The 12,647-nt window shown below is 35.1% G+C and overlaps 1 protein-coding gene across 3 annotated transcripts in view; it reads right to left on the bottom strand.

The window, feature by feature from the left end:
- Window positions 1–12,647, bottom strand: part of LOC146004255 (uncharacterized) — a 37,564-nt gene that overhangs the window by 12,562 nt on the left and 12,355 nt on the right. For 2 of the 3 annotated variants that reach the window (XM_083142942.1, XM_083142940.1), the window contains exons 3-5: window positions 10,545–10,730; window positions 6,301–6,703; window positions 316–3,055 (exon numbers count right to left, since the gene is read on the bottom strand). In XM_083142942.1, the coding sequence (XP_082999068.1) occupies window positions 2,745–3,055; window positions 6,301–6,703; window positions 10,545–10,730 (900 nt within the window). In that variant the 3' untranslated portion in view covers window positions 316–2,744. Of the gene's footprint in view, window positions 1–315; window positions 3,056–6,300; window positions 6,704–10,544; window positions 10,731–12,647 lie in introns of those variants that run through there. The other variant, XM_083142941.1, reaches the window with a different exon arrangement.

Below are 12,647 nucleotides of genomic sequence, written 5' to 3'. Positions count from 1 at the left end.
ATAATTTTGGTCCAACAGGTTTGAAATATACTTAACACTACAAACATGCAAAAAAAAGTGAATAAAATACATATAAACAGTTCTATGATATCAGATAAGATTGTGTGTACTGTCGTATCAGCAACAAATGTTATATAAATATTCGTAAACCTGAACTGGCGAGTCCCTCGATGTACATAAAGGCACATCACGGTGGACATTTTAAAAAACAAACTGGCCTTATCGATTAATTACGAAAAACAGCTATTTGGTAACAGGAGATTGGTATTATAATGCCCATATTATAGTCTTTGGTATATTCAGGGTAGACTTGAACCTAATGTAGGTACAGAAGAAAATAAGGCTATATGCTGAAAAACAAAAACAGTATTAGACAACACAATGTACTATGAAACTGACTTACCTTATATGCCTAAGTGACTTACCTTAAAAATGCTTGTACCATACTCTCCTATATTTTCATTACAGATTGAATAAAACTGTTATGTGTACATCAATTGTTATTAATATAATAACCGTAACTCATCCATGACAGATGTGGACTTTTGTATACTAACATTTCTTTAAGAATTTCAATCATGCACAAAACACGATCAGTTGTAAATGCTTCTCTATAAACTGTAAAACTTATAAAAATTCACAAGGTTGTATATATTATCATGGAAAGTAACATGTGAGATATTCAGTTGGTAGTTCTTGGGAGGTTTCTGCCAATGATCCATTTTCACACTGGGCATGACTGTATACAATGTCAGAATTTATAGCCAATATTTTAGAATTATTTCCCAGAACTGAACCAAAATGTATACAATTTGCATGCACATCGAAGTTTCATTACCCCTGAGGAATGTTTGGCTTATTACAGAAGTGGTGTGTTTTTGAAAACCCAACTAAAATCAAGAGATAAGTCTGCAGAAATTTGCCTAAATATTACAGTAATACATTAAGGTTGAGCTGAATCTTCGGGTAGATTTCGAAAATTATTTTCCAAACCACTCATTATTTGTGTGGTTTGCTTTTTCTGTAATCTACATATTTGAAACAATTTTTTTGGCCTTGTAAGCCTTTTTTTCAATCACAGACATCTAGACAAGAACAAAATACACAAAGAGATGCTTGAAAGCTCTAGAAGGAATTCTGATCAGATGCATATTTTAAGAATTTGGAATATCTTGCAAGTTTTTCGAAAGGAGAGAGGAATTTTCGAAAACGTTTTTGCTAGAGAAGCTCGAAGGTTCAGCATGCCTTGAAAATTTTGTAATCTGTAGCGGAATAACTCTACAATATGATCAAATTAAAGTGATAATTATGAACAATGTGTTAATTTTTCACTATATTAATATTGGGCAAGGTTTGAAAATACTGACTTTATGGATATAGGGGGAAACATGTGAACTTTGATTAAAATAATGCAATGGCAATCATCTTACATTGCATGTCAACTTCATTCTCAGGGTTCAACAAAAGAAGTTACGTTAAACCAAAAAAATCTACATCTGTCATGAATCTACAGTATGAAATTCTGCATTCATATTATGTTATGTTATTCCTGTTCGAATATGGTAACCAACATATATTACTGGGGCATGAAAGCCATCTAAATAAAACCTAAGGCACTGAAAAGAGATAGGGATACAAACATTTGCATCACAACGTTCAATAAATATCCTCGCATTTTTCAATTTACAACGAACAGAACCACTCTAATGGATTGTGCAACAGCTGCCATCTTTCACCAATAACCACAGTTTCTCTTAACAATATAATAATTTGTGCTTGAAAACCTAACATACCTTTGGTAACAAGTTCAGTTATATGGATTTTACATTGACTACTGAGGTACTGGAATTAAAACCCTGATTTCAACATCCCATCAATCCGTTTCCCCATACACAAAACACAATGGCACAAACAGACTGTGTCAGATGGGCAACCAATAAAAGAAACTGTGCTATGACACGAACTTACACAACCAATACTGGCACATTACTCACCAGCTGTGAACAACTACATAGTAATAATAATAATATAGTACGTATAATATAGAATGCTATTGGGAAGTTGCGTTAAACAACGTAAATATGAACAAATACAACAGTAGTTTGTAGACTTCTATAAATCCTCTTCTTTTAACTGTGTTATATAGTAAAGCATTATTTAAGAGTTCAACAACTGAGGTAGAATGGTAATAATGACTAAAATATCTACTGACCAAAGGTTGCAATGGTGTTGCAAAATGACCATCCTTCCTAAAAAATAATAATAATGCCCAAATGACTCAGTCACAAAACTAAAATTACAAGCTTTTTTTTTTCCTATATACAATTAATGATGAGGTTGGTAATGACCAGCATTTTCGTTTAATCTGCACCGCTATGCAGACGGAAAATACTGCTTGACTATTAATTTCTCACAGACTAACAAGTTTTTTTTTTTTTTTCAGTTTTCTTTTTAAAAAAGGCACAACGGATTGTCTGAAAGACCTTTTAAAAGTGCTCTTCAACTGCCTTATTTTGCAAAGCATACTTTTAGGCTTTGCATATTCTAAAAAGTATGTACTTCTATCTTGGCAGTATTTTGTATGCCAAAAAACTTGAAAACAATCATTTATTGTTTAAAAAAAAAGAGTGCAGTGTACGACGATATCTGTTACCATTAATTCTACAAGTTTGTCTTTTAAACTCCCTACTCTATCTTCAACCTAACATGCTGCTTTGCAGCAAGCAATCAAAAAGCCTTTTCGTCTAAACGGAGGCAGCATTGGTGAAGCACATTTTCATCTTTCTGCCGAATATCTTATCTTTATCATCAGCGTGCTTGTACGCTATGTGCTTACGAAGAGCATCTCGTGAGCGGGAAACATGGTTGCACATTTGGCAAGAGTGGTTCAAATTCTGGTGGGTCTCCAAGTGGACCCTCAGATTATACTGGTTACTTAGCTGTTTACCACAAATATAGCAAGTAGCAAATAACTTATTCTTTAAAATTGGACCTTGGCCGATGTTGAACTTCTCCTCGCTTGTCCCTCCGCCAGAATCTTCTGAGGATGAGTGCCCTGCAAAGAGAAAACTCAATCATTAGACCAACATATTTATGGTGAATAAAAATCAAGATTTAAAACTGGACACACATCAGGGTCAAAAGTGGTATATAAAATGTTATTTCTGTATTAAGATGGTGAATAAAATACCAAATTGGATTTAAAAACTACCCTTATTAGACAAAATGAACATTTCCTTTCTACTAGTATATGTATGTAGTTATTATAGTGTTAGATTTATTCATGAGTAAAGGAGTCCATTTTTTATTTTCAAATGTTTACACCAGTCCCCATTAGCCCTTCTGTGCATAAAGTGGACTTAAACAATGCAATCAATCAATAAATAAAATCAAAGCAAAATTAATTGATTTTCTGTGATTTTTCATAAGTCACAGGATAATTTGGACTTCAGTGTGTGTTGTGGTGGTAAATAAACTGAAAATTTTGTGTTTAACAGTTTATTTCACATTATGCAGTTCATTTTGTATTATTTTGTGACAAAACATGGTACAAAATGCACCTCACATCTTTCAAAAACATGAAAAACAAACATCGAAGCATGTTATTTCACATATCCAAAATATGCATGTTTCTAGCAAAGGTTTTAGGCTGTTTTCTAGATAGTGTGCAGAATGTTTCTTTTTAAAAGTAACTTGCTTCCAATAATCCTCCAGGTTTAGGAATACCAGTGTGTTAGGTCCGCTTTAAATGGAAGCATTTCCATGTAACATTTTTGCTAGCATAAAATGCTGTCTAAATGCTTCCAAAAATCTTACACATTTCTTATGGCAGACCTTTACACATAGGCATTTCACGTAACATTCTGATTAGCAATTGCAATGTGGAGCATGCACAGAATATACAGTACAAAAGGCATACCGAGTTACATGGTTTTCATTTAATATCTAATAAATTTAAAGAGGAATTATTTATCTTGTAGTCTATGGTTGTTACAAGCATAAAAGCACAGCTGGAGGGGGGGGGGTGGAATACATCCATGCCAATTCAGAACATTCTCATGTAACAATTTATTTTTATTTATTTCCCTAAGAGCATAAAAACTATGTTCTACTAATGAGGATATCAAGAATGAAGAAGGAAAGATTTTTAATATAGCAAAAGAAAATGACTTTCACACTAACAGAATGAGCCAAATCAAAAAAAAAAAAAAAGGTTACAAGAAAACTAAAGGAAAATAGAAAAGCGGGCAAAGATGAGAAATCTGTTGAAAAGAAATTACGGTAGTTTGTATTCCATTCCACAAGGGATTCTCACATAAAATTGCATATTTTTTTTAAAGATTTAATTCCAAAATTGTTTTAGATTACCCATGAGTTTGGAATGTACATTTAATGAATACAAAATGAGAAAATCTGTACCAGATGTGGAAACAGGAATATATAATATTAGTTGCTCATGTTCAAAGAATTATGTAGGACAAACAAGGAAAATGGCAATAAGATGGCACGAACACAATTGGGACATTATAAATTGAAGCCCAAGAATGGGTTTGTCAGCTTACATCATTGAGGAGAAGCATATGATTAAAAAGAGAAGGGTTTTAAAAAATAATAACGGGAAACATAGATTTCAATGTCTGGGAAGCTTCGTTCATTGCAGAACAACACTGGAAAAAATTAAATAATGAAGACAGATCCACTATGGAGTTTTCTTTTTCTTCATGTCTTCTGTTACATTAAATATTAAAATCTTTGTAGAAGAAATAATGATTTTAAATTTGGATTTATAATTTTAAAAACTGTGATAAAAAATTCCATCTAGAATAATAATAAAATAGACTGCTTGTTTCACAGTTAACTTGTTATATTACAACAATATAACATTGAAAAAATCCATTGTATAACTGATTCTTTTTTGTTAAAAATTTCTAGCCATTGTTATAACTGTATCTTTAATCAAACTAAAAATTAATGTCTGATGAAGGGAGCATGTGTTCTCCTGAAATGTCACAACAAAAACAATGTTTTTATGCTTGTAACAACAGTAGACTACAAGAGAAATAATTCTACAATGCAAGCAATACGTACGTGCAAAAAAATTAAGAGGAATAAATGCATTTTGAGAGTAAACGGTTATTTAATTAATGACATTTAGTGTAGACAAACTGAAACTACTTTTTTTTTTACCTAGATATTTTCTGTCCATAAGCCAGTGGCCAGTGTTTACAATTGAAACAACTAGTGCATTCTTCCATATACATACTGTATGTGCTATAAAGTATGTATTTAAGCAGCGCCACTGATTTGTACCTACAACAGTTTCATAGGAAACTTTTTTTCCTCTTGGTTAAATAGTTATCAGTAGGGCCCGGGACTTTATGTTATAACATATATTTTATTTGGCATCAGATCGGATTCTGGGGGGCGAGATCTTTACATATCTGATGAAAATCAGTCGAAATAGACAAACTTGACATTTTACCAATTTTGTGTTTACACAACATATTTCTTCAATTTTCTCGTAATAAGACATATTTCTGTATAATTTCGTAACTGTCTTGCATATAATCGGTTATTTTATAATTTATTTTTTTTATTTTATAATTTGTACCTTTAGCACAACGGATACACACGAAGAAATTAAAGCAGATGTCATCTTCTTACCAACTAGTACAGAACAAAAATTCCCCCATTTTTATAGCGAGCTGCCAATTATGCTTTACTTTCCACAAAGGTGTAAATCTGACATAATAGCAAATAAAATTTTGTATAATTGCGGTGAACCTCACAATATATTGTCAGTATTTTCCCACTACATTATATGGTTAAAGTGATTCTGACTTCATTTAATACCCCATCCCCATCGAAGTCGATCTTCCCTGGAAGATACTGACGTCCCGTATAATGAGACATTCGAAAGTACTGTTGTGCATATTTTTGGCTTTACTGTGGATACTTCTGAATTTTTCTGACATATTTTTAATTTTTCATGACATATTTTTCCAGTTTTATAACATAATTACATACATATTTTAAAGTTTTATAGGACATAAAGTCCCGGGCCCTAGTTATCAGCTTTTAAAAATGTGAAGTGATAAAATATTCACATCTCACTCTGCCACCATACTGTGAATTATGCTATGGAATATACTACGGTTTCAAAATGCTGTAAGATTTCTTCACTTTACAGTAAATTCTTTTGTAGAATAAATGTTACGAGAAATGCTTCTGAAAACGCTTTTGTCTAAAGCAGGTCTTGATTTAGTTAATCCTATAAAGTATTTAAGCTTGAGCAATTACCTTGGTTGGATTCGGCAGAAAAACCAACAGGCAAATTACAATTCTCCATAAATCCTGCATCTCCGATATCAATCTCTTCGACGGGCATCGGAACAACGTTCTGCTTCTTCCCGGAAGAGTGGGCTTCCTGGGAACCAAGCAGAGCGGACATTGGACTCAGGTTGGTCTCCTTCTCTACCTTCACGCGGACGGCAGTTTCTGATGGCATCATGTCGTCCAAGCAGATCTCCTTTGCTCTGCTGACTGAATTCTCTTCCTTGTGCTGCTGTTGCTTCAAGGGGGATCTGGTGAGGTTCTTGTTTAGGGGCAGAATTGGGGTGGAAGGGGAGAGCTTTTGCTTCTTTACTGGGGTGCTTCCGACCTCCTTGTTGTTTATTTCGCCAGATGGGCTTTTGTGTGGTACCTGAAGAAGAGGAACAAATAAACAATCTTATTTTCGTTATAGCAATTACACTCAGAATAAACCATACATCCCATTTTGACCAGGAGGCATGTCCCGGTCATCCTGTCAATACTATTAAAAAATCGCTATTTGTCCCATTTTATAAAAGTCTATGAGTTAGCTTGAAAAACAGGTCTACATTTGAGACATTTCCTGAAAAAATATATATATATATATATACGTGGAATTTTTAAACCAACATTGTGACAACACTGTGGCTGGACTGTATCTCAAGCACTTCATAATTATCAAAAAAGTTTGATTCGAGAACCTTCGAGCAGACAGACTGTTTATGTTAACTTGCATCGTGGGTTGTATTGTTTTGTGCGTGTTCTGTTATTTATAGAACAGTGAACGAGCATGGCAAAGAAGCATACATATATTTTCAATACGGACCTGCAAAATGAATTTAAATTTCTGACATCTTGACACAAACTCAAAAGACATGATATGTGGGGTAAGATTTTAGGGGGTTTATGAAGAATAAATCTGTTCTCAACAAGAGTGGTTGATAAATAATAGTAATAATAATTATTCATGTTAGGGGGAATAAAAAATGTGGTTGATAATAAGAAGACGAAAGTGAGTTACTAAAACAATTTCCACGAAACTTACTTGTAAATTCATGATGGATGCGGTAAACGCGGTTTAAAATTACTTAAGTGAAATTTAGAAAATTTCGTACTTCCGCATTGCACAATTTAATGGTTAAATCCTATTAATTTCGAAGATCCACTGTCTTCATTCACAAAAGCGTATGGCGTGTGCACACCAGCGCCGCTGAATGGGAGAAATCGCAACTACCGCCACCCGGGAACAAACAATGCAGTGACACGGTACCATCTCCGCTTCAAACACCGTACCCTTTTGTGAATGAAGACAGTGGATCTTCGAAATTAATATGATTTAACCATTAAATTGTGCAACGCAGAAGTGCGAAATTTTCTAATTTTCACATAAGTAATTACTTGTAAATGTTCTATTAATTTCGGTGGCCTCTGACACCATCCACTTGGGAAACTTGATGCTTCACTGTTGAGTTCACTTCCGGTTCCTGTTGTTTCCTTGCTTACCACTAGGAGTGCTGGTGTAGCCAGTTCATCTGCTGCATGTGATAGGTTTGAGTTGTTGCAAAAGCGGGAGCCAAACATGATGTGCCTGACCACTGTCGATATTCAGGTCGTGTGGAAAGTACATAATTACGTGCATCTCTTTGATTTTTGTTTGGATCCTGTGTTTGTTAAACTGGAAGTGCTTTGCTAGTCCGGTAGTGGGTTGGGATTTTCTTGCATTGGTTAAATGCTGTTGTATAAGTTCGTTGATCGATCTGCCAATGTAATGCGAGTTGCACTCACACTGGACGTCATATACTCACAGGTTGTCAAGTGATGAAAGGAAAGATCTCTTGTGTTTGCTTAGGACACTAGCTATTTTGTTCACTGGTTTGTGTGCGAGTTTGATGTCATACTGTTTCGGGTTCTTGGCTAGGCGGTTGGATGTTGTCTGGTGGTAACGCAAGGGAATCCATTTTGTTTTATTGCTGCTGGCTGGGTGGTGTTGGTTACGTTGTCTCTTCGGTAGAAGTCAAGCCATACATTAGAATTATGTTTGGGTAGATGGTTGGAGAGGGAGTGGATATATTGGTTCCCTGCTTCTGATTTTCTGTACACTGTGGTAGAGTTGGAAGTGGTCAACGAACGCATACAACAGGATTTAACCGATGCAAAAAAATCCCAACCCACTACCGGACTAGCAAAGCACTTCCAGTTTAACAAACACAGGATCCAAAAAGTTTCAGTCAGGCATACAGCACACACACTGATTGACACAAAAATCAAAGAGACGCATGCAATTATGTACTTTCCACACGGTCTGAATATCGACAGTGGTCAGGCACATCATGTTTGGCTCCCGCTTTTGCAACAACTCAAACCTATCACACGCAGCAGATGAACTGGCTACACCAGCACTCCTAGTGGTAAGCAAGGAAACAACAGGAACCGGAAGTCAACCCAACAGTGAAGCATCAAGTTTCCCAAGTGGATGGTGTGAAACGGCCACTGAAATTAATAGAACATTTACAAATAAGTTTCGTGGAAATTAGTTTAGTAACTCACATATGTCATCTTAATAATAATAAGTTAATAACAATAATAATTTTATAATTAGACCTAATCAATTTTTCAGGAAGGGGGTAAACTGAATTCCTTGGGATGTTCTGTTTTTGTATCAAACTATTATGGTCATCCTAAATTACGCACACATTAAATGAGATAGTGAAGACGACATACTCACAGAAAAAAGCAATACTGGATTTATCAGGGCCTTCATCCGAGAAGGGTGTGTTCTGAAATTTTGAGGGAATAGGTCTACAGTGAAATGAACTCTGGAATTCAGATCCTTGCTGACTGTCCACGAAACTTCAGCCATTTTACAGTAAACAGTAATGACATTTTTTCAATGTTTCAACAAAAGAAATACAGCTGACAGCTCACAAGATTCCTGATGGAAGTGAAGTGGCATACTAGCATGCGACTCCACTTTTAGGGTGGAGCGAGGAGTGCACCCTGAGTCAGAAAGACACTGGAGTCACTGTAATATGTGAAGCAATGCAAGTCGTGCCAGTAGAATTTTTTTGAACTTCTTGACATATAAGACAAATAACGTGTGCACAAGCAATACAACAATATTCTGTACACTGGAAAAAAAAAGCACCTTGTTGCCGCACTCATGCTTCATGCTCTGTGTAATTAGCATGTCTTTCTGCAGATTCATAATTACAGATATCAATTACTTTGCTTATAATCTCAAGTACTTCACTATGTACAGTAGCCCTTTTTCCCCTTACACCTGGCATAACTCCTAGAATATCACGAAACTAGGAAAAAAAACTAAACAAATCAACTCCCACACCCACACATCGAAAGGCACTGTCGGCAGTGGAAGACTTCCTGCTACCCCTAAAATCTGCAACTGAACAAGTCTCTCTTACTCCTATAGCCTGGCTCCCTTCATCCGAGATGGTGGACGTAATGCTTTGGCTCCTCCGATCTACAGTGTGTCTCACTCGGTCTCGGCCCCTGATGTTCCCTCATAAGTTTCAAACTAATGAACGTAATTCAGTGAAGTTTGATATGGACATGCCTTGCTGTACGAGAAGCAAGATGACCTCGTAGCAAGTGTTGTGTTCAAATCGAGGAATGCCTGGACATGCCTCTTCACGTAATTGGCCTTCAATTTTCACAGGCATCACACGAGTTGCAGTACAGTGTAGCGCCACCACACTTGTATCCTTCTGTAACTGTGCTTCTCATATAACAATGTATGTCCGTGTCAAATTTCACTGAATCGTGTCCATTAGTTTGAAAGTTATAAGGGAAAATTAGGGGCCGAGAGCGAGTGGAACATCCGGTAGTTATCTCCACACTCCAGCAACCAATGACACAGAACAGTGAGAGAAAAATGCTTCAAAAGGATGTATTAGAATTCCATAAACGTCCTCTCCACTCGCTGGATGATTCAGACGGAAATTGTACATGCATTGAACGATGCACAAGATGTGGTTTGAGCACAATTGGCATTAAAGTACCATAATATTGTTTTCTTCACCTAAAATTATAGAATTTTTCGAAAAAATCTGCATTCAGAGGTCACAGACCAAAAAATGAATTTTGATCAGGTTTTCCATGCATATGGACCACTGTGCTGGTGAGAAATTGCAAAACAATCAGATCAAACAATAGATAACATAAAGGCATGAGGTTAGCCCTAAAAGCTCGAAGCAAATCATTACACAACTTACCCCATTAGTTCGAGGGACTTCAGCTAATCCTCTGATGTGGAGGGAATCTGCAACGGCAAGAAGCCCAGCTAACTGTTCTTCGTAAATATTCACCTCCCCGCTGTACATGAATGTCACCAATGCACACAAATCGGGAAATGTTGTCTGAGGTAGAACAATCACAGGGTGTTGGAATGGATGCATCTCCTATAGAAGACAACATGTGATGTTACACAAGAAAGAATTTACATGCAAAAGTATCAGAAATCTGTATTCCGCTTTATTTAAGATAATGGTTAGAGTAATGCTGAAGTCTAAGAAATAGTATTTAGATTATAATTAATTAATATATTCACTCGGGATGGGACAGATCAAGTGGTAGTCTAGACATATAGGTAAAATTACCAATAATTTTAATCCTACAATTTTGTGCAATATTGTGCCATTTTGTTGCAATTTTTATTAACATAATATATAATGTCCATTCAGTTTCATTTTTAAAATATTTCTTTCTTTTTGATTTGGTGTTTTAAGTCCACTTTATGCACAGTAAGGCTAATCGAGACTGGACCTACAGTTGAGAGTGGGATCCGAACCACTATGCGTCTCTCCACCGATTTTTAAAATAAATGTCTGAATATGCAGCTTCTTTTGCATTGCAAACATTTGGTTCATCAGATAACATACTTTCATTAAGGAGGTCAATGCCCATTTAGAGCTTTCTATTGGATTGGTAAAATATCGGTATCTGTAAATATATTGGTACTTTATCGGTATTGGCCAGAATTTCATCAGTCCTTTCCCAATGTTTTCATTTGTTACATCTACTTACTTTAGTTCTTTAATTTTAGTCACAAGCTTTAAAAAATAAATATTCCTTCATCAGTTTGTTGAAAATTGCTTTTGCCATGACTTTTAGGAATGCCTCACATTTTCCATCATGCTGTGCCGCTGACGTCATATTGATAGAGGCACATATTTTTGGTAAATAAGAAAGTAAAATTTCGGTACAAAAACAGTGTCAATTTCGGGTTCAAAAGCGGTAAATAAAATGAAATTTCGCTGTTATAGCGGTGAAAAAGTGGCATATAAATTGACATTTTGGTTTTAAAAATGTGAATATAATCTTAAATTTGATTTAAAAATTGCAGTATTACACAAAATAAACATATCCCTTCTAATAGCACATTAAATCATTACCAGAATATTAAGTTTATTCCTGTATAAAGGGGTCCATATTTGCTTCTCAAATGTTCGAAGCAGAATTTTCCGTGAATTGCATAACTCACAGGATACTTCAGACTTCAGAAAGTGTCGCGTCGGTATATAAATGGTAAATTTTGTGTTTAAGAGTCTATTTCGCATTTTGCAGTTCATTTCGCATTATTTCGTGACAAAATAAGGTAGAAGAATGCACCTCATGCCTTACAGAAACATTAGAAATTAACATTAGAGTGTGTTATTTTACATTTCGTGTTTTCGTCAAAAACGAAATATGCATGCCTCTACATATTGAATATCGTCCATGGTAGGAATTTTTTGTTGTGCTTTCATATTTCTGTTTCAATATAAATTTTCATTTGCACAGTCGTAATAACAAATATGAGTATGTGATTTAAACATAGTCAATCCATGAAAAACACTTATTTATACAATCCTAAAAGTGATGGTAATTAAAACAACCAGCCAACTAGTTAATGCTATAAATTCAACATACCAGTATCCATGAAAAAAAAAATTGAACAAAATTGCATAAAATAAATTGTTAATGTTGATAAATGATAAGCGAGTCCCACAGGTAACACAAAGATTACAATAGCAGTAATTCAGTTTACTTACTGTTTCCAATCCATACAAGAAAAAGCTTGCAATAACCTTGTTTAAATCACATACTCATATTTGTCATTTTCTTACTATTGAAACAGAAATATCAAAGCACAACAAAAATTCCTACAATGGACGATATTCAATATGACGTCAGTGGCACAGAGCATGATGGAAAATCTGGCTGAAATGGCACACGGTCCTGCTCATAGCCTGGCAAGCATGAAGCAAAGCAAATGCTCAGTGCATGAAAATGACCCAGTGTTTTAATGCTTTTAATTGTCTTATTTGAGATTTCCA

Source organism: Lepisma saccharinum, chromosome 21 (genome assembly GCF_977018435.1).
Source record: "Lepisma saccharinum chromosome 21, izLepSacc3.1, whole genome shotgun sequence".
Taxonomy (NCBI): domain Eukaryota; kingdom Metazoa; phylum Arthropoda; class Insecta; order Zygentoma; family Lepismatidae; genus Lepisma; species Lepisma saccharinum.
The sequence above is the reverse complement of the archived record's forward strand: the minus strand, read 5'-3'. Positions and strand labels throughout refer to the sequence as shown.